The sequence below is a fragment of the Lepidochelys kempii genome, chromosome 6, assembly GCF_965140285.1.
Source record: "Lepidochelys kempii isolate rLepKem1 chromosome 6, rLepKem1.hap1, whole genome shotgun sequence".
Taxonomy (NCBI): Eukaryota; Metazoa; Chordata; order Testudines; family Cheloniidae; genus Lepidochelys; species Lepidochelys kempii.
In genome coordinates this window covers 91,180,630-91,203,213 of record NC_136385.1, presented here as the reverse complement: position 1 = coordinate 91,203,213, position 22,584 = coordinate 91,180,630, and the positions used below count along the sequence as shown (strand labels likewise).

The following is a 22,584-nucleotide window of genomic DNA, read 5'->3' as shown; positions in this document are numbered from 1 at the left end:
TCTCTGCCCTAACTACTCACCCATTACTGTAGTATACAATTGCCACTCCTTGTCTTCTGCTACACTTCCACTTATATTTTGCCAACTTCTCCTACCATAACATATCTTCCCACAACATTGCTTTTGGAACAGAGATCAGTCCTTGTGTGCCTGTAAAGTTTTATGAACACCTAAGGTGCTGTAGAAATTACTAGCATCTCTAGAGTAACAATACCGAGGCAAGACACAGAAACTGGCTGGATAGAGAACAGATACAAGGAGGGGAGGTACCTGTGTACTAAAAGGAATATGTATTAGTAGAGCAGCATATAAGTGGGTAAAAACAATCCTGATATCAGATAGCTACAAAAATGTTTATGGTTGCATGGGCTGTGCCTTTCTATTTATTTCATGGAGGATGACCGCCTGACAGCAGCACTGCCCCTGTGAACAAGAGGCTGTCCCTGTAACTCCATCTCAGGAGGGCTCCTCCAGCTTGTCACAGCTGCTTGCTCCCGATATGAGCCACAGCGATAGCGTCAGCCTGCCCTGCATTTGCCCTCTCAACTCCCTGTCAGGTTGGGGTTGACGTGGCCCTGCTCGCCCAAACGGTGCAGCCTGTGGCTATGCTCAGGACTTACTCCACCAGCCCAACCCTGATGGGTCCGCACTCAGATACCCCGGGCCATTCAGGACTCCTGCTTTCGACTGGCAAGTGAACACGGCCCGGGGTGTAGGGCTTCCCCCAGCTACCATTCCCCACGCCAGGCCGGTCCACCGACAGACCCCAAGAGGGACTTGTCCCCCCGCCGGCTCCTTGTCCGGAGTGACCCTGGCAGGGGCCCCCGCCGGGGAGGGGTTGTGGGTCACCTTCCCCTGAGGCTGGCGGGGCGCACGGCAGGAAGCCCGTGGGGGCCCCACGGGGGAGCGGCTGATGGGGGCGGGCTGGGATGCCGGCGGGGGGAGCGGGCACAGGAGTTCTCCGGGAGACGGCCCAGCACGGGGCCGTGACACCGCGTCCCGGTGCCCTTGGGGCTGCGGCGGCGGCTGCTGCCCGTCCACCCCTCTTCCCCCCTGGGCCCCCCCTCGGGCGGTACCTGCCGGAGGGCGCAGAGCGAGCGGCCGAGCGCCCCGCTCAGACAGCGGGACCGGGACAATAGCAGCATCGCGGCGGCAGCAGCGACGGCAGGAGGAGCCGGAGGGCGGACACCGGAACCAGGCCCGGCGCAGGCCGGAAGCGGGCCGGGGCGGACCAACCGCGGGTGCAGCTGGGGGGGGGGAAGGGAGCGTTACAAGGGGACCGTACCAACCAGAGGGCCGGAGAGGGGAGAAACTGAATTACCCTCAATGAGGAGCACCACCGATCCAGAGGGGCCAAGCTGGTGGGAGCAGGAGAAGATGGCGGGACGCGTGAACCACCCCGAGGGGACATGGGGGATGTGGGAGCTGAACCACCCCGAGGCGATGTGGGGAGCGTGGGGACTGAACCACCCCGAGGGGTCCCATGAGGTGCTGCTGGACCGCCCTGTTATTGGTTGCATGGCAGTGATGGGCAGAGCCATGCTCAGGCCAGGATCGCTGGTGCTGTTTGCTGCACAGACAGGGTCCCTGCTCCAAAGAACACACGGAAGCGGAGTGACACCTGCAGGGTGTGTGCAGGATACTGAATGGATAATGTGCCCGACCCTCCCCCCACAATCATCCCTATCCAGTTGAGTTCTCACAAGGCTGGTGTCAGCAGTGGGATGGGAGGAGGGTTTGATGGAGGGGAGTGCAGGGGCCTGATGGATCAGCTCAGGGAGGGTGGCCTGTATGTAATGAACTGGTTGTGTGAGCTGACAGACGGGTGGACAAGGCGGGCATAGTTGGTGGAGCAGAGGGGGCTGGGATCATAATCAGAGTCAAGGGGGAGATGAATAGGGGAAGGGCAGAAGAGCCATTCAAATGGGGACAAGAAATTGGAACCTGATGAAGTGACACCGGGGGAGCCCTTACAGGGATGCAGAGATGGGAATGCTGTGGTCAGTGACCAGCCAGGAAGGTGATCTTAGCAGTTGTTATTTGAATGGACCAGAAGGTGCAATATGGCTGTCAGAGAGGAGGAAGAGGTTATAGTTAGGAAGATGGGATATAAGGGGGTAATGGAACTGAACAAAGTAAGGGTAAAACTTATCTGTTCAGAAGACCGAGAGTTCCCAGGGGCCAATCCAAGGGAATAAAACAAACTCCCACAACAATTGAGACCCATCACAAACCTCAGACTTTCCATTCCAAGTTCAATGAGCATTTCTGCAACTTTCTGTTTGCTAATATAAACACATAGTGCAGTGTACCTCTCTTACATTATTATATACACAGAAATACCCTGCCCCCATATCTCCACACACAATTATTTCTGGAGAGAAGAAGAGAGAAAGAAAGAATCACACATGACAGATGCTATTCATTTTGCTCACTGTACTTCTGAAAGGTGCTCAGATGCTATAGGGATGAGGGTGATATAAGAACCTGAATAGGGTCTGGACGAAAATTTTAATTATGGAAGAAGAGGCAAATATTTATGATTTATAACCACAGGCACTTTCCTTTCATTAGGAGGATCCCAAAGGCCTATAAAAACATTATCCACAATTTACAAATGGGGAAACTGAAACTCAGAGAAGTGAAGACTTTCCTAACATCACAGAGAGTCAGTGACTGAACAAGGAATGCCTCTCAGGAGCCTTGACTCCTAGTCCATTATTTCTGACTAACACACCACGTGCTCTCTTTTAGCTAGGAACAGGACCCAAGAATTCTGATTGCCAGATCCTCTGCTCTAACCACTAAATCAGACATCAGAGGTTCCCAAAGAGGTCCATGGAGTTCTTGCTTGTGGGCCACAAAAAGCAGGTTGGTTAAAGTTGCTATAAACCTCCTTGTTTTCACTTGCTAAAATCACACTAGAGACAACTAGAATAAATTACTTTCTGGACAGTACATTTGATATAAACAATTGCTGTATTTGCCACAAGCATGTTACCTGGTTAGAAATGGGAAGGGAGGTCATCTGCACAATTGCAAATGGGAAGAAAGGTACATGAAAAAGTCTTCCTCTTAATGTGTAGTGAATACTTTTGCAAGGTTTGAGAACCCCTGCACTAAATCATGCAATAGTCTGTGATCATGTAATAAAAGACTGTATTGTAATGAGGCATCTGCTCCAAAGGGTATAGTAAAGATTGCTTGTACATCTATAATGTAGGCATTTCCTATATTTTGAGCATCTAACTATGTAACCTTAATACTCTCCATAGAATTTGGCAAGCAATTTCCTAGGGATTTTTAAAAGGAAAAAGATGAGAAAAAAATCAATAGGAGACACTGTCCGAGGCTTTGAAACTCTGCTGGCTTGTAAAAAAAAAAAGGAAACAGAGCCCGTAAAGCTCCAAACCTAGAACGTTTTCAGTTATTCTTCACTGAAATGCTGCAGTCCTTGAGCAAGACCACCAGAAAACAGCTGCCCTTATCAAAAGATTCCTGCCTACCAGGAAAAAATATGCATGCTAGGCTTTTATTAACCAGCTCTCTAATTTAAGTAGCTGGGGGGAAATTAGAAGAGTAAGAGTTTTAGTAAGAGTAATAGATTAATTCAGCTGAGCAGATGGATTCATTCAGTCTGGTCCCAGGGGAAATCCATCCTCACTAGAGCCCTCCAGCCAGGGAGCTAGTTACAAACATGACATCATCTGAACAAGCTTTCACTAGTCCATTATACTTCCCCATTAGTGAGAGGTGAAAGATTCTTTAGTCACTCTTTGGTGTCCATTCCTGAAGCCAGGTAGATTATTTCCCACAGTATATTTACATACAGTTCTGAGGGCAGGAGGACACTTATTTACTAGCTACTGTGAACTAATGGTTCAAGTTACTAGAGTTACTGTTAGCAAAGTGCTTTGAAGATGTAAAATACTAAGTACCTTTGTTCTTTACTAGGGCTGTCAAGTGATTAAAAAATTAATCGTGATTAATTGTACGACTAAAAAAATTTATTGCGATTAATCGCATTGTTAAACAATAATAGAATACCCATTTATTTAAATATTGTGGATGTTTTCTACATTTTCAAATTGATTTCAATTTACAACACAGAATACAAAGTGTACAGTTCTCACTTTATATTTATTTTTATTACAAATATTTGCACTGTAAAAACAAAATAGTATTTTTCAATTCACCTAATACAAGTACTGTAGTGCAATCTCTTTATCATGAAAGCTGAATTTACAAATATTGAATTATGTAAAAAAAACCCTACATTAAAAAATAAAACAATGTAAACTTTAGAGCCTACAAGTCCACTCAGTCCTACTTCTTGTTCAGCCAATCGCTCAGACAAACAAGTTTGTTTACATTTGTAGGAGGTAATGCTGCCCGCTTCTTGTTTACAATGTCACCTGAAAGTGAGAACAGGTGTTCGCATGGCACTGTTGTAGCCGGAGTCACAAGGTATTTACGTGCCAGATGCGCTAAAGATTCATATGTCCCATCATGTTCCAGAGGACATGCGTCCATGCTGATGACGGGTTCTGCTCAATAACGATCCAAAGCAGTGCGGACCGATGCATGTTCATTTTCATCATCTTAGTCAGATGCCACCAGCAGAAGGTTGATATTCTTTTTTGGTGGTTCGGGTTCTGTAGTTTCTGCATCACAGTGTGGCTCTTTTAAGACTTCTGAAAGCATGCTCCACACCTCATCCCTCTCAGGTTTTGGAAGGCACTTCAGATTGTTAAACCTTGGGTTGAGTGCTGTAGCTATCTTTAGAAATTTCACATTGTTACCTTCCTTCTGCTTTGTCAAATCTCCAGTGAAAGTGTTCTTAAAATGAACAACATGTGCTGGGTCATCATCCAAGATTGCTATAACATGAAATATATGGCAGAATGCAGGTAAAACAGAGCAGGAGACATACAATTCTCCCCCAAGGAGTTCAGTTTAATGCATTTAATTAATGCATTATTTTTTTAACGAGCATCATCGGCATAGAAGCGTCCTCTGGAATGGTGGCCAAAGCCTGAAGGGGCATACAAATGTTTAGCATATCTGGCATGTAAATTACCTTGCAAAGCCGGCTACAAAAGTGCCATGTGAACACCTGTTCTCACTTTCAGGTGACATTGCAAATAAGAAGCAGGCAGCATTATTTCCCATAAATGTAAACAAACTTGTTTGTCTTGGCAATTGGCTGAAACAGAACAGAGTGGATTTGTCGGTGCTAAAGTTTTACATTGTTTTGTTTTTGAGTGCAGTTATGTAACAAAAAAAATTCTACATTTGTAAGTTGCACTTTCACGATAAAGAGATTGCACTACAGTACTTGTATGAGGTGAATTGAAAAATACTATTTTGTTCATTTTTTTTACAGTGCAAATATTTGTAATAAAAATAATATAAAGTGAGTACTGTACACTTTGTATTCTGTGTTGTAATTGAAATCAATATATTTGAAAATGTAGAAAAACATCCAAAAATATTGAATAAATTTCTATTGTTATTCTATTGCTTAACAGTGTGATTAAAACTGTGATTAATCGTGATTAAAAAATTAATCATGATTAATTTTTTTGTTACATCATGTGAGTTAACTGCGATTAATTGACAGCCCTATTCTTTATACGTTACTCCTTTCCCATGTGTCACATACACCTCAGAGCTTTCTCCAGCTGCAGCAAAGAACAAAATCCCCCATTGTATTCAGAGCTGGAATCTCACATTAGAAAACTGTTGGTCACTACAATGTATTGCTGAGGATATCTGGAATTTCAGCTTCCCCCAGTGTCCATAGATGGCCAGTGTTCTCTTCCAGCACCCTTTATTAGCTGTTGTAGGCCCTGCTTATGCTGGGGGAGCCTCATTCTGAGTGAGATGCATTGTTGTCTCATAAGCCCTGTCTCCAGCATGGATGTGAGGACAATAGCAACTGAGGAACAGCATGTTCCCAGACCAGGTTCAAGCTCCAAAATCCTCTAAGATGTTGCTATCTTCCCACCTGCATTATTACTATGGTTTTCCTAGGACAGTGCAAGCCTCTGCTGTGTTCAGCTTTACAGGAGAAGACAGTCTTTATCATTAGGACTCCTCCGGTGCAGAGGCACCCCCTGTTTTCCCTTCCTCACAAGGCCCGAGAGAGATGCTGTCAGCCAGCCTCAGTATTGTCACAAAGCTCCTGAATCCTCATGAGCTCTCTCTAGGAGCATGGCTTGTCAGAGAATTATCACAGGGGTCAGAAAGGCATTTTCCCCATGTGCAGCAGTGCATCCCTTGCCAGGTGCAATATGGGAGATTTTATCTTCCCCTGAAACACAGCATGCATTATATGAGTCTAGAGGAATTGATGGTGTGATGTGGTATGGCAGAGGTAGGATTCTGGGTGACAATTGCCCTTGTGGTATTGGGGACTATGCCGTTCAGGGCTAAGCTTCCCAGATACAGTCTGGGCAAGACGTTTTAAAGCCCTTGTTATTATGCACAGCCAGTTGGAACCGGATACAGAATAAAGCAGAGCTCTTGCAAGTTCCTTAAGCACTGGGTGATCACTCAACACCACAGCTCTGGGGTTGCTCTAGGAACCAACCGTTCCAGTCCTGCTCCCACTGCTCAGTCCCACTCCCCTGCCCCAATGATCTGCTCCTACAGTTCCATCCTGATCTATGGCAGCTCCTGCTCCTCCTGTCCTGGCCGTCCCACACACAGCTCTGCCAATGCATAGATATCCTGACCTGCAACAAGTTAGAACCCAGAGGTTAATGCACAGAACTCTTCTACCACTGGGAATGGCCCTATCGGAAAAAAAGGTTTCACATGTTAAGACCCAGCCTCTGAGACAGCTGACTTCCTGTGTACCTGAGTGGCCCAGCTGCAGATGGAAGGTCTCCCTCCCCACTCCCTGGCTCTGAACCTGACCTCTTCTTCTTTCATCTGCATATTCAGAAGCACCTTGAAGCTGGTTGGCTGCTTTTGGCCTCCCCATCCCCCTCTTTAACAGGGACCAAGCTCAGAGGACTCTTCAATGCCAGTGCTAGTGCTTCAGTGCCTCTTGTTTGCCACACTCTCCAGACACTCTGGGAACACAGGGTACCCTGCAGGCGCCTACCATCCCACCCGCCACACACAAAGGGGGACCAGGTGAGTGAACCATCTCCCTGGGGAGGAGAGAGACTAAGCTGGTTCCTATTCAGGGTTTACATTGAAAACTGGGAAATCTGGCAGTTTTGGGGAGTCTCTCCATGGGGAGGGTTTGCAGAATATGGCTCTTCTGAGGAGGTTTGCAGATGCTTGTTGGGGAAGTTTGGGGTATAATCTGGTTAAGGGACGGTATTTTCAGGAGATGTTGAGGGTAGTCTAGCTGTTGGGGGGATCTTTTCTTGGGGAGGTTTGGGGGGTGTCTGGCTGTTTGGGGTGTCTGTTCCTGGGGAGATTTGGGGGGGTGTCTGGCCATTTAGGGTGTCTGCTCTTGGGGTGGTGGCCTGCTGCATTCTGAGTAGCCTCATTTGGGATTTTTCTCCCTTTCTTGTAAAGAAGCCTGGGTAGCTAATAGTAACACTCAGCATGAATAATGACAGGTTTCAGAGTAGCAGCCGTGTTAGTCTGTATCCGCAAAAAGAAAAGGAGTACTTGTGGCACCTTAGAGACTAACAAATTTATTTGAGCATGAGCTTTCGTGAGCTACAGCAGCCGATGAAGTGAGCTGTAGCTCACGAAAGCTTATGCTCAAACAAATTTGTTAGTCTCTAAGGTGCCACAAGTACTCCTTTTCTTTCAGCATGTATAGAGTGCTTTAAAAACATCCACTAATTAATGTGAGGAAGGACCTGAAGGCTCTGACAGTGAAATGGCAGGAACAATTCACCCAAGAGCTAATGTACAAGTAGGGGCAGGACCTCCATTGCCATAAACACTGACCGGGACCAAACCTGAACTCCAGGGCATTAACATGTACATTGCAAGAGGTAGGGGGCACTGACTTGAGACTCCTTCCCTTTCCCAACCCTCCCAAAGCATTTTGGTTGTCCCCCGGTGCCCGGGGTTGCCTCGGTCCTAGAGGCTGAGAAAAGCTGGTGTGTTCAATGAAGATAGGTGAGCTGGAGCCATCCCCAGCAGCAGTGGAGGAGACCCCTGTGTGCAGAATTGCTCTGGGTCCAGGAGAAGCAGCATTCCTTGCTGAAGAATCCAGTGTATCTGAATGAGAAGGGAGTGAGCAGGGCGTCTCCATGTGCCATGGAAGGCAGGGTGCAGAGTACATTCTGCTTCTAAGAGCAGATGCTTTGGAGGGAGGGATCTGAACATTTTCCTCAACTTGTCCCCTGGGCCCCTTGATGTGGGTGACTGGAGGGATTCTGCCAGGCCCCAGAGATGCAGCCTCTGGCCTCATCCCTCCAATACTGCTCTTTCTGAGGCTATTTTTTGGTTCTGCATAGCATATTGGGGAATGGCTGCTGGTGCACAGGGCACTCCCTGTGTGTGCCAGATCCCTCATGGGCTACAGAAAGATTGAAGAAAACCACGAAAATTCAGTGGTGCTGGAACTGGAGGTGCTGCTGCACCTCCTGACTTGAAATAGTAATAACAAACACCAAATACATGGTTTCCATCATCAGCACCCCCACTATAAAAATTGTTCCAGTATCCCTGCAAAAATTCAGCCAAAAGGGCCCCTTCAAGACAATCAGCAAATGCTCGGTTCCCCTATCTAGCACTCCTGGGATGCACAGGGAACTCACAGAGTGTATGCAGCCCTGCTCCATCAATTCTCTGATACAAGGTTTAAAAGGTGACCGCGCACATTTACAAAACCCCTCATTCCAAAGGAAGATGAGGAGGTGTAGGGAGCTTTTCAGGAGGGAGAGAAATAGGTTGAAACTGAGGGCTTGTGTCCCACTCTGTAACTCTTTGTGAGGCAGGAGCAGCTCAGGTTAATGGGAAAAGCTGATTCTAGTATTTTTGGACAAGTTGAAAGTTTATGGCCAGCTCAATAGCTATCTATTGTATTTACAAGGAGCCTGTCACTTTGGTATCTGGAGCAAGAAAGCTTCAGTTTAAGGAGTTTGTAAGATCCTGGACTTTACCTTTTCAGGTAAAAAAGATGAGGCACTGTGAGGGGGTGAAGTGCCAAAAGAAGGAGGTTCTGCAACAAACTGGTACATTAAAGAACAAGTCTCCAGTACATATGCCATACGTCCAAGTGGTCTGAAAAAACTCAAGAAAGAAGTGGCTGAACTATGCAAATACAGGAATTATATATGGCTTTATTAAAATTAGCTCCTATACCAGAGGACTGGAGGGGTAGAAAATGTTAAGTCTATCTTTAAAAAGGTTAGTAGGGATGATCCTGGGAATTACAGACCAGTGACCCTTACTTCAGTCCCAGGTAATAGACTGAAATTATCATGGGAATGGGCGACGGGATGGATCACTTGATGATTACCTGTTCTGTTCTTTCCTTCTGAAGCACCCGGCACTGGCCACTGTCAGTAGACCGGATACTGGGCGAGATGTACCTTTGGTCTGACCCAGTCTGGCCGTTCTTATGTTCTTATGAAAGACAGAACGATAAAATGCCTAGATGAGCATATGATGGGGATAAAATAGCAGGGTGTCTGTAAGGCCACACAGATTTCTGTGTGTGTCAACAAACAGCAGAGGGATACAAGAGAAATGGTTGCTATAACTTACAAAAACTTAAAAAAAAAAAACTTTGACCAAGCCGCTCACAAGAGGTTGTTAAGAAAACTAAACAGTCATTGGGTGACAGGCAAAGTACACTACTGCGGTAAATCGACCTACACTATGCAACTCCAGCTACATAAATAACTATACTAGATGCGATAAATCAACCCCCGCTGGATCGATCGCTGCCCGCCGATCCAAAGGGTAGTGTAGACAAGCCCATAGAGTAGGACTAAATGGTCAATTTCCAGCAGGGCAAAAAGTCTCCCAGGGTTGGTGAACATATTTATTAATGCTATGGAAAAGAGGGAGAACACTGGAGTGGCAACATTTACTGATAATACAAAGGGTGTGTCTCCATTGCAGTGGGGAGCGAGTCTCCCTGCTTGAGTAGATAGACCCGCCCTAGCAGGGCTCCAGGTACTCTGGGTCTGAGCTTGGGTGGCTGCCTGAGCCTCTGCAGCAATTCTTAGCGTGCTAGCTGGAGCCCAGCTAACAGGAGCATGTCTCCCTGGGCTGGCAGGCTCGCTCTCAGCTCCAGTGTGGACATCCCCTAAGATAGTTAGGTTAGTCAAGTCTAGAGAACACAGCGAGAAACTTCAGAGCAACCTAACACAGCCGAGTGAATGAGTAGCATGACGGCAAATGAAACTCGCTTTTGACACATAAGAAATAATGATCTGAATTACTCTCACACACTGGTAGGGTCTACAGCAGTGGTTCCCCAACTGGGGTTTGTGAACCCCTGAGGGTTTTTGAAATGTTACAGGGGGTTCTTGGGGAAAAAATTCCCTAATGGTGGACAGAGCTGTCCCTAGGAACCCCAGACAGCACAGGGCCAGCAGCCCAGAGCCCCTGGACTTCCAAGTGCTAAGCAGATCAAAGCAAGCACAGCTATCACACCGAGGAGATTTAAACTTCAAGGCTCCTTATAAGAAATCGAAAGGGAGGTGGATATTTGTTGCTGTTTTTAAAATTAAATAGGCAGCTAGTATTGTTTTTTAAATTATTACAAAGAACAAGTTTAAGCTTTATTGTAACGTGCGTTGTTTGCCTGGACTGCTCAAAACCTGAATGCCGGTGTAGGAGGAACTCTTTGAGTTGGCTTCTTAAATACCTTCATGCTGTTTCACATCTGATACTCCTTGATGGAATGTAAGGAGCCTTGACTTATAACAGGCTTATTCAAAGCAATACAAGCTACAAAAGTGAGATCTTGGAAGAATATTGCCATTTTCATAATGTAATAAAAATACTGTAATGATAAATAATAATTAATAATAAATAGTGAGTAATAAGCATGGCATAAAGACAAATTTTATATTTCCAAGATCACTGCTTTTATAATTTATTCTCAAGTAAAGGAGAAAATCCCTGGAAATGTTCATTTTTAGGAGGGGGTTTGCAAGACTTGACATTTTAGTGAAAGAGGTTCACAGGTTGTTAAAGTTTGGGAACCACTGGTCTACACAAACTGTAACCACTCAGGAAAAAGCCCAAGGGGTTATTGCAGGCAGCATAATAAAGTGTCTGTTCAATGTGCAGTGGCAGTTAAAAAAGCAAACTAAATGTTAGGCTGCAAAAGGAATGGCACATAAATCAGTAGTATGACCTTGCCTGGAGTGCTGCTCAATTTTGGTCACCCTGTCTCAAAGGGATATAGCAGAAGTAGAATGGATTCAGAGATGGGTGAGCAAAATGATGAGTGGCAAAGAGTAAAGAGAGACTGAAAAGACAGGACTGTTCAATTTAGAGAGGCGATATGCTAGAGGTGTACAAGATAATGCATGATTTAGAGAAGGTAAATCCAGCACTCCTATTTACCCTTTCTTGTAATATAAGAGCAAAGGAATGTTCAGAGAAACTGAAAGGCAACCAGCTGGAAACTGGACATATATCTTACACAATGCAGAAATTAATCTGTGGGATTCACTGCCGCAAGCTAGCATTGAGTAGAAGAGCTTAGTATTTTCCTATAAGGATCAGATGTTTCAAGGACAATAAGAACAGCTATTGACATATTAGATATTATTTTAAAATGGTTAGAAGTAATATAAACCCTCCTGCTTCAGGATGTAATCCCCAGCCATGAACTGAAGAGGGTTAAAAGGAAAAAGCCCTAGGGGTGGGTTATTCTGTAATTGTCCATTACAAGGTTTCTTGCATCTTCCTCTGCCCCATCTGGTACTGGTCACGGTCAGAGACCGGGTACTGGCTGGTTGGAGCACTGCTCTGATCTGGTATGTTAGTTCTTATACTCCTAACTGCCAGGTCAATGGCTCATGCTCTGCTCATCTAACCCCCCAGCCCCTCTCCTTTCATTTTCCTTTTTAAAAAAAGCTCCTAGAAATAAAATGCAAAGCATTGTTTTAACTCCTTAGTTCTAATGTACATTGATAACTGGAGGCAACATTAAAGAGTGTCACTGCTTCTGGATCAGTGAAACTTTTGGATAGCACTGCCAGCTCTGTAGCTCTTCTGAGCCTGATGCTGAATGGTACCTGGGTCTGTGTGTGTCAGACCCTTCTTACCCAAGCACTAGTCCTGCTTCAATGTGTGTATGCCTAGGTGCCCAGTGCTGACAGTCATTTTACTCAGGAACAACCTGTGCCCCGCTGTGGATGCATTCAGATGCTCAATGCTGGCAGAACCGGGCACCATCAGTGCCCAGCCTCAGATATATTTGTATGATACTAATGAGTGTACTGAGGAGCTGGCTATTCAAACTGAGTTGTGTGTAATGTCTGACACCTGTATGTTTCAGGCAGAGGCAAAGTCCCATAGCCTACACTCTGAGGATTTTACATGTGTTTGCATTATCATCCACATAGAGTCACTTTCTGAACATTAGTATTCATGTATCCAGACCCTGGGAAGGATGGAGTAGTGAGGCCACCACAGAGAGATGAGGCACTTGTCTATTCTCCAGTTGCCACAGCCCCAGATGTGGGAAAGCCTTGTGAGATGTAGGGATGCACAGAATGCTAGATGTATTCAACAGCACAAGTGAACACTGGAACACAAAGATATGGGGCTCATGAAGAGCAGTCAGATTTCTCCTTTCAGAATGATTCAGAAAGGGTTTTCTGCAATGCGAGGAAAGCCAGGACAGTCTGAGCTGAAGTGTACCCATAAGTGCCACCTTCTTACAACACCCACCTCAAGCTGAGGAACTTTGAGGATACAGCCCTAAGCTCCCTTTCCTGAACTAAGGGGCACCTCAGAGAACCTCTACCAAGGCTTGGTTGAAACAGAGTTTGGATCTGAAATCTTTCTGGGTATTTATACTATGCTCATCACCACTGTATCTGAGTGCCTTACGGAATTCCATGGGTCCACCGTGTAGTCTAATCAATGCGGTTTTGTGGTTCTGTCTACCTATCTTCTGTCTCTCTTTAGGCATTTACGTTGCACACATTGTCTAGGATTCTCTTGCTCTGGATTGTGGGGAAGGGTGTATAAGACATTTAATATTATTTATTGGGAAGCTCTGGCAAGGAAGGCAGCAATGAGATTTGTGATCATTTTAACCTCTCACGGAAGTATAATCCAAAACTACAGGCTGGCTGCTTAGAAAGTTCTGCCTCCTGCAGCTGACAGTTCCACTGTTCCTGGGGATGCAAATACCATGGCTGCAGAGAGAACCTGGGCCCAAACCATGAATGATCATATATTGAATGGAGAGCCCTTGTACTGTCCCGAGCACCAGGAAGGTGTGCTCGTGCGGTCCTGCATTGTACAACAGGTTAGCTCAGATGTTTTTAACTGGCTGGAGGCTTTTCAGCACTGGTGAGTGAAGTGGGTTACCATTGAGTAGGGAGGTCACAGAGAATCAATCACAGGGAATCAGTGAGGAGGAAATGTTCCCACACAAATGGAGAGCTGATATAGTAGAGTTCACTGGGTAACATTTCTTGCTCTTTTCTCAGCTCCAGCTCTCAGAAACAGATAGCACATCAGCAGTCCTCAAGTCCTAGGGTGTTCCTGTATAACAAGTACCATCATCAAAACAACTGCTGAGTGGCAACTGTTGAGTGTCAGGTCTTCATCTTCAAGAGTGGAAAAACTATGAATGGGAGCTGTGTCTCTGAGCAGGATGGAGATAGCTCGAGTTCAGGACACTCAGGTGGGCAGAAAGAAGAGCCCTGTCTCCAAAGAGACTCGTTGTTCTCTTCCCCCAGTGTGTCCATCATATCACAACTCCTCAACCAGACAATCGTTAACAGGAGCCTGGATCCAAACTTCCTTTTCCCTTCCTTGCAGACAACGGAATCACCCCAGGAAGCCAGGGACTGCCCATCTTTTAAGGAAGGGACACCAACCCTGGCCTCCCCTCTGTGCTATACTCCAATCTCCAGTTTTGGTGACACAGACCAGTTCTATAATGAACACTTACGAGCTAAGAGGGCCAGAGTGGAAAGCATTATCCGAGGTATGACCCTCTCACCAAACCCTATCACACTTGGTACCAATGGGGAAAGAGACAGAGAACGCCCTGTGGAGAAAAGAAGTGAGAACTATAGGGAGAACAAGAGAAAGCAGAAGCTTCCCCAGCAGCAAAGCCCACATGTAGCACAGCTTGCAGGAAGAGGCAGGAGCAGTGCCAAGGCAGAGGAGTGCCACCAACTGAAGGAACAGCTTCAAGTTTTGCAGCAACAGCTGAGGCAGCTTCAAGAGAAATTCTTGCAGGTTTATGAGTTCAGTGATTCAGATCAAAGCTATGAACGGATGGCGAAGACTATGCACTTACTGAAGGGGAAGTGTGGAGACAGTCTAAATGAAAGCCGTCAGGCTGCTACCAGTGACCAACACAGAACTCTTCTTCGGAGGAGCATCTCAGAGATGGAAGAACACAAAGTGTCAGAAGAAGAAAGGAGAATGGAGGATCTGGGTGAACTGTCCTCTGAAGAAAGAACCTTTTCTGAGACATTAAAGCATGAGCTAGCCACAGTGGTATCTCAGACGGTGGACACAGTTTTAAAACAAATATTGTCCAAGCCATCAGGCCATCTGGCTCAGCTATACAACAGCCTCCCAATCTCAGTGTCAGACAGCAGAAGAGAGGATTTTGCCACTGAGGAATACTCCAGCAGAAAATCGCTTCCTGGGGCTTCCTCCCAAAATTTGGTAAACTCACTGACTGAAGCCCACACAGAGGCCTTGTCGCTAGTCATGGAGAAGTCTCCAGACTTTCATGCTCACCCAATCAGTTCAAAAATAGCTAGAAAACCCTGCCATGTGCCTAACATGAATCATCCCTTGGTCATGACTTCTCAAGTTCAAGAAAAACAGATTCTTAGCCAGCTACTAGAGTACAGTCAAAATAGCCATTGGAACAGCAGTCCTCACAGAATTGCCTCTTCCCCAGACTGGTCTTCTCAAGAGTCCCTAGATCTACCCTGGAGAGCAGTCAAATTGAAGTCATCAGTCATGAGACACCAGCAATATCCAATGTCCCTTAACACTGCTGAAATGGAAAATTTGACTCTTCTTCCAGCCAGGAAGGCAGAATGTGGAGAGCTGCAGACTGTGATGGATGGGATGCCCTTCTCCTCAGTCCATATATCCTTTAGTGACCATTAAAGATCAGCAATTAGAGCCTCAAACATGAGTAGCTGCTCTTAAGGTTGCCCCCTCACCTACATGCATGAACCTGAGACAGTACAGGGGCTGGTTAACTAACAGGGTTTCATGTACTACTGTGAGAAAGCAGGGCATCAGGCTCCCCTTTCACATGGTGCTGGCAGAGGGGCCTGGGCAGAAGAGACCAGCTGACTCAGATCTGAACCCTCCTGAAGGCCTAACACATAAGCTCCCTCTCCTCCATTCAGGAGGGCTGTACTGAGCTCTGTTCACTTTTCAGAGTAGCAGCCGTGTTAGTCTGTATTCGCAAAAAGAAAAGGAGTACTTGTGGCACCTTAGAGACTAACCAATTTATTTGAGCATAAGCTTTCGTGAGCTACAGCTCACTTCATCGGATGCATTCAGTGGAAAATACAGTGAGGAGATTTATATACACACAGAACATGAAAAAATGGGTGTTTATCATGCACACTGTAAGGAGAGTGATCACTTAAGATAAGCTATTACCAGCAGGAGAGTGGGTGGGGGGGGGGGGGGCAGAGAGAAAACCCTTTGTAGTGATAATCAAGATGGGCCATTTCCAGCAGTTAACAAGAACGTCTTAGGCTTGAATAGAGACTGGGAGTGGTTGAGTCATTACACAAAGTAAAAAGAAAAGGAGTACTTGTGGCACCTTCGTGAGCTACAGCTCACTTCATCGGATGCTTATGCTCAAATAAATTGGTTAGTCTCTAAGTACTCCAAGTACTCCTTTTCTTTTTGCGAATACAGACTAACACGGCTGTTACTCTGAAACCTACACAAAGTAAAACTATTTCCCCTTGTATATTCCCTCCCCCCCACACTGTTCCTCAGACATTCTTGTTAACTGCTGGAAATGGCCCACCTTGATTATCACTACAAAGGGTTTTCTCCCTGCCCCCCCCACCCACTCTCCTGCTGGTAATAGCTCATCTTAAGAGATCACTCTCCTTACAGTGTGCATGATAAACACCCATTTTTTCATGTTCTGTGTGTATATAAATCTCCTCACTGTATTTTCCACTGAATGCATCCGATGAAGTGAGGTGTAGCTCACGAAAGCTTATGCTCAAATAAATTGGTTAGTCTCTAAGGTGCCACAAGTCCTCCTTTTCTTTCTGTTCACTTTTGTTACTCCTGGCTTACCAGAAGGTGGCACTAACACTGCTCATGCGAAAGACTCAGAGAAATCTCATTGTGGAACACTCTGAGTTCTCAGCAGGCAGGAGCTCCCTCTCCCATCGGATCCCAGCAGAGACCCTATTAGTGACCAATGCTCCCCAAGATAGGCCCATGGACTGAAGCTTTCTGCCCACCCGGAGTGAACACATTTGATTTTCAGCAAAACTGTCCAGTGGACTAGCAAAAGGCCCATTTTGGTGCTAATGCTCAACACATCCAATGTTAGGGTTGCCAGGTGTCCGTTTTTTGACTGGAATGCCTGGTCGAAAAGGGACCCTGGCAGCTTTGATTGGCACTGCTGACAGGGCAGTTAAAAGTCCCATCAGCAGCACAGCGGGGGGCCTGGGGCTAAAGCAGGCTGCCTGCCTGCCCTAGTTCTGTGTGACTCCCAGAAGTGGCTGCCAGGTCCTTGCAGCCCCTAAGTGCATGGGAGGCAAGGGATGCTCTGCGTGCTGACCCCGCCCTAAGTGCTGGATCCGCAGGTCTGGCTGGGGACTGCAACCAATGGGAGCTGTGGGGGTGGCTCCTGCAGGTGTGACGGCAGTGTGTGGAGCCTCTCTGGCTGCCTATGCGCCTAGGGGCTGCAGGGACCTGGCGTCTGCTTCCTGGGAACCGTGGTAAGTGTTGCCGGGACCTCCGCCCCATGAACCCCCTCCCGCGCCCAAACTCCCTTCCAGAGCCCGCACCCCCACAACCTCCTGCCCCAGCCCTGAGCCCCCTCCTGCACCCCAAACCCCTCATCCCCAGCCTCATCCCAGAGCCTGCACCCCCAGCACAGAGCCCATACCTGCCCCCGCACCACAACCCCCTGCCCCATCCTGGTGAAAGTGAGTGAGGGTAGGGGAGAGTGAGCAATGGAGGGGAGGGGGATGGAGTGAGCATAGGCAGGGCCTCAAAGAAGGGGTGGGGCAGAGGTGGGGCTTCAGGGAAGGGGTGGGGCAGGGGTGTTCAATTTTGTGCAATTAGAAAGTTGGCAACCCTATATACATCACATTCCAAAGCACTTTACACACACTAACATATTATCCCTCTCCCTTCTGAGGTAGAGTAAATGGGTATCAATGTATTTATTTTACATGTGAGGCTACTGAGACACACAGGTGGAGTGACTTTCCCCAGGCCCAGAGGATGTCAGTGACAGAGCTGGGAATAGAACCCAAGCGCTCCTGACTCACAATCCCATTCTCAGGCCATTTCTTAAATCTTGGTGGCCACATGATCCTGGCACTGAAAACCGATTTTCCACAAACGTTCACATTACTGTCAGCTAGGGTGGGGGCTCCTGCTGGCTGCAACTCTCCTGGGACTGTCAAGGGGAGAAGTAGTCACTAGTGGAGTCTTTATTGGGGTCAGATAATTAGAGGATTCCCTCAGATGGGGATTCCTCAGGAAGCACCCTTCTTCCATCACGCCCATTACCATACAGCAGAGAGTGGGCTGTCTGTGCAGAAGAGACATCATAGGTAAAGACAGGCATGCTGGAGGCATCCTTAGGAGTGTCTGGCCTTGTGCAAATTCAATGATTTGTATGTGCAGGAAAACAGGAAACAGCTTTTCCTTGACTCTGGAGTAAATCCAGGAGGCTCTGACCCCTGGCCACCTGAAGAAGGCCAAGCTGATGTTCTTCTTCACTCGCTACCCCAGCTCCACTCTGTTGAAAACCTACTTCCCTGATGTCCAGGTACAGCTGCTTATCCCAGCTCTGCTGCCAACCAAGCCTGACTGGCAGTGCTGCCAACCTCAAAGCTCCCGTTTTTGCCAATCGCATGTGAAAAGTAACCCAAAAGTCACCAAATGACAGTTTGCTTCCAAAAGCCCCAATTTTTGCCATTTCAAAGAAATCACCATGGTTGGCAACACTGGCAGTGGCTGCTCACTTGCACGTGGGCCACTTCTGGGTTTATACCCCATTGCTGCCCGCCCCATTGGCTACCACCCCGCCCGACTGGAGACATCCCACAGCCAAAAGGGTGACCAGATGTCCTGAAATTATCAGGACCGTCCTGATCTGAGGGGCTTTGTCTTATATAGGCAACTATACCCCCCCACCCCAAAAAAAAAAATGTCCCCATTTTTCACACTTGCTATCTGGTCACCCTGGCCAAACGGAAGTCCTGCTTTACCACAGCCAGCAGAGTTCTGTTCCCAAAGGTTCATGTGCCACGTGGCTTCTGCTGTCCGGGAGAGGTGGACTTAGTCCAGCTGCACATACACCTCAGTGTCTGCTTATTCAAACGGCCAACAGCTGACAGCAAAGAGATCACGACTGGGGAGCAGCAGGGCTCTAAGAGTTTGTCTACATGAGCCCTGCAGTGCCCAGTATGAGGATGTGAACTGCAGTTTGCAGAAAAACACTGCATGTAATCCCCCGCTCCCCTCTTCCCCCCCGGATGCTGCAGATATGAACTAACAGATGCCCAGTTTGCATGAACATAACCCTCTTCAAACTTGTGTGCATGCTGCAATTCACCCCTCTGTAGTCTGCACTGCAGGGTCACACTGTCGCATAAAAAAGCTGCCTGTTGCAGATTCAAGATTGTTTGTCATAGAGGCCTTTCAAAAGTAGCCCAGATGATGAAACCTTGCCTAGGGTGGCAACACTGCTTACTGGCCTAATTCCCCGGGTTACACTATCTCATGCTAGAGGGCACGAGCTCACAATGCTGTAGGTTCTCTATTTGCTTTAGCGGCCCCTATGGCTGATTAAGGAGCAGCACTGTCTTCTCATTGGGCTCTCCCCACCTTGCCAGCGACAGTTTGGGTGCAGGGACAGCAGCTGCTTCAAAAAGTGTGTGTGTACGCAGGGGATAGAACAGAGGAAAGGATGGTCAAAATCTCGGGGTAGGAATGAGCATCCAGATGGTCCTCTGCAGCCATACCAGCTACCCCTGCTGCACATACTCATCCCTGTGCAAAGGACATGGGGCATGACTAGATGGGATGCTTTTGCCAGGGCTGATGGATCAAAGGAAAGTTTAAGCTAAGATTCCTGGGCACCATCTGTGACATATGTACCTGGACTGTACTCTCCTCCCAGGCAAAATACAAGGAGAATCTTTCCTTCTCTGTTGGCAGATGATCACTGAATTTCACCCAGTCATTCCCCATGTGACTGTCGGGGGCTGGGGGTTCATGTTTTTGAGGAAGCTAGAATGGGTTCTTTCATATTTTTGGTGTCTAAGATTTCTACATTTATTTTCTTTGCTGAAATCTGGTTCCTTCTTATGGCGCCCAATGGGAACAGGGGTTTAACCCTTCCTTGCTCCTCTGGTGCATGTCCTTTCACAGTTCAACCGCTGCATCACTTCTCAGCTTATCAAGTGGTTCAGCAACTTCCGTGAGTTTTACTACATCCAGATGGAGAAGTTTGCCCGACAAGCCATCTTGGAGGAAGTCACGGATTCCAACCACCTGATGGTTTCTCGGGACTCTGAGCTCTTCAGAGCCCTCAACATGCATTATAACAAGGGGAATGATTTTGAGGTAAGACTGTGCTCAGCCAGGATGGAAACTTCGGGGTGCCCCAGAGTGCATCTAACCAATGGGTCTGCAAGCTGGGATCAGTGCCATCCCTTAGCTCCCATCACAGAGCAAAGGGAGAGAGGAGGAAAACAAGTTCTGACCATAATTACAAAGGATAGAAAAACCAGGCCTAAGGACCTGCAGCCTTAATTCTGGCATCACTAGTACATGTAACAGAGTCAATTGAGTTTGTGCTCAGCTCTGCTTGTAATGGTTTGACTTAGGGGCTTGATGGTAAAAAGACAACTGCAGGCAAGTCATTTATGGGCTGATTTTCTCAGGCACTGGAAACCTGCAGATCCCATTGGTTGCAAAGGCTGCTGGGAAATCAGCCCATGCATACTTCACACTTGTCATCTTCAAAGCATTTTACGAATATTGATGGATTTCTTCTCACAGCTTCCAAGAATGTGCGTGAGGCATTAGTCCCATTGTAAAGATGGGGAATCCAAAATACAGCGTGGGTAAGTGACTTGTCCCAGCTCACACACTGGGAGTCGTGTCACAGCTGGGATTGGGACTTCCTGGTTCCCAGTCCTGTGCTTGATCAGACCTCTCCATCTGATTATCTGTATTCTTATCCAGTGCCTGTCTCCATGGTCACCAAGTGTCCAAGTCTCAGGAGGGACCTGTCACCCCCATGTGCCCAGATGAAACTCTGACTTTCTTCGCAAAGGCTTTAACTGTCCTGAGATGTGAAGGGCGAGGCTCTGGATGGTGCCTTATGTACTCTGGGACAACCTGCCATCTTATGGCCCTCATGGGAATCACCATGGACTTGGAGAGGGCAGTCTGAGCTGTATGTCCGCTTAGTGCGGAATCACGGGTTCCTTATGTGGGAACATTATGAGTGCTCACCCATCGTCCTGTAGGGCAGGACTAACCAGATCTTCTCCCCTAAATGGAGGAACTACAGCAGATTTCTGCCCTTGCTGTCCCTGAGGATGAAACTGTGTCCTGGTTGGGAAGCACCATATGGGAAAGTAGTGGAGGTTATTTGGGGGAATCAACCACCCTGCTAACCTGAATGAGCAGCTGGGCTACTTGTCTGGGAGGGGAGATTGGAGAGAGGTTCAGCTGCTGGGGAGCTGGGTATCCACCCCTGCGGGGATTGGGAAGGCTGCCAGTATCTGTCTCTGCCAGGGGGGAGGCCAGAAGAACCCCCTCTCCTTGTGTATGTTTGGCAGGGTGTGCAGCAGCCCTTCCCATCCTCCTGGGACTTCCAGAATAGCACACTTGCCTCCTAAGTCTCCTTCTCTCTTTGTTTGCAGGTCCCTGATCGCTTCCTGGAGGTTGCTAGCAGGACCCTGCGGGAGTTCTTCAGTGCTGTCAGGACAGGGAAGGACTCTGACCCCTCCTGGAAGAAACCCATTTACAAAATAATTTCAAAACTGGACAGTGACATCCCGGATGTGTTTAAATCTTCCAGCTGCCTCCAAGAACTACTCCAGAGTTAAATCCGCATGGGAAGTGGCCTAAGACTATGTCATGCTGCAGCTTGATCAGAGAGAGGCTGGCCTGAGCTAAGCAGCTGTGGGCCCGGCCTACATTGTGGGTAATGTTACTAGTACAAACAGCAATAGCACCATTTATTATGACTATATCTAATCTGGTCTGAAGCGTGCCCTCCCTTCTGGTGAGGTCTATCTATTACATACGTGAACTGCCAGTATTTTATGTCACTCGTAATACCAGTGATTCCCAAACTTTTTACCTCACGGGGCCAAGAGCCAGGCACTAGGAGCAGAGCCCCGGGAATGAGACTGTCTTCTGCAGCCCTGGGCTCGGGACTGGGACTGGAGCCACTGGCACAGGGCCAGCAGCTGGGGCTGGGAGCGGAGCTGGGTGGCGCTCCCTATCTGCCCCCCACGGGGGCTAGCCCAGGCCCCAGCCACGCCCCCTATGGGAGTACGCCCCACAGTTTGGGGACCTCTGTGTTATACGTTGTAGCTCAAAGCAAGTGAGGCCTCATGCCTTAGACCTATAGGGAAGAAGGATGGTGGTTATGTCATCTGGCTGGAAGATCTAAGTTCTATTCCTAGTGCTGCCCTAGCATGCTGTGTGACCTTGGGCAAGTCACCTTCCCTCTCTGTGCTTTGGTGTCCCCGTCTGTAAAACAGGGCTAATATCATTCCTGTTTATAAATCAGAGGTCCCTGATGGAGGGTCTTAATAAAGGGCAAAGAATTCTTGGCCAAGTGAAGCAAGGTCATACACCCAACAGCATTTCTGTTTTACCATCTGTTTGGAGTTAATATGATAACTTTTAAATACTGCAATGATCAGTTCCAAAATTCCAGGCCCCAGGACTCGCATCAGATATCAACAGGACTATCAACATGCCCATGTGATAGATGCAAAACAATAATTCCTACAATAGAGCTCGTAACGGAACAGATGGAGGAAGTGGATGACATGAGAGAATGCGGGTCCCTTTCCTGGCTCCCCAGCTGCTTCCTGTAAGAGTGCCTCTTAGCCTTTGCACGCTGGATCCAAACATTTGAGTGTACTTTTTAGTGTGCATTTGTGAAATAGTATAGCAGAAGAAATTGCTAGCCAATTACTCTCTCTTTTGCTGTCGCAGCAGACT

General features: G+C 47.4%; 2 protein-coding genes across 3 annotated transcripts in view; one reads left to right on the top strand and one right to left on the bottom strand.

Annotated features, from left to right (window-relative positions):
• The window catches only part of DLST (dihydrolipoamide S-succinyltransferase), a 20,101-nt gene extending 18,674 nt beyond the window's left edge, over window positions 1–1,427 (bottom strand). Inside the window, exon 1 of one of the 2 annotated variants that reach the window (XM_073349187.1) lies at window positions 1,322–1,427. In XM_073349187.1, coding sequence (XP_073205288.1) covers window positions 1,322–1,411 — 90 coding nt within the window. In that variant the 5' untranslated portion in view covers window positions 1,412–1,427. Of the gene's footprint in view, window positions 1–1,076; window positions 1,228–1,321 lie in introns of those variants that run through there. The other variant, XM_073349189.1, reaches the window with a different exon arrangement.
• PROX2 (prospero homeobox 2) lies at window positions 1,061–22,584 on the top strand. The gene is made up of 5 exons (XM_078853365.1): window positions 1,061–2,871; window positions 13,617–15,249; window positions 18,047–18,154; window positions 19,762–19,956; window positions 21,267–22,584. Exons 2-5 carry the CDS (start codon window positions 13,756–13,758, stop codon window positions 21,450–21,452), a joined length of 1,983 nt encoding a protein of 660 aa, XP_078709491.1. The 5' UTR covers window positions 1,061–2,871; window positions 13,617–13,755; the 3' UTR covers window positions 21,453–22,584.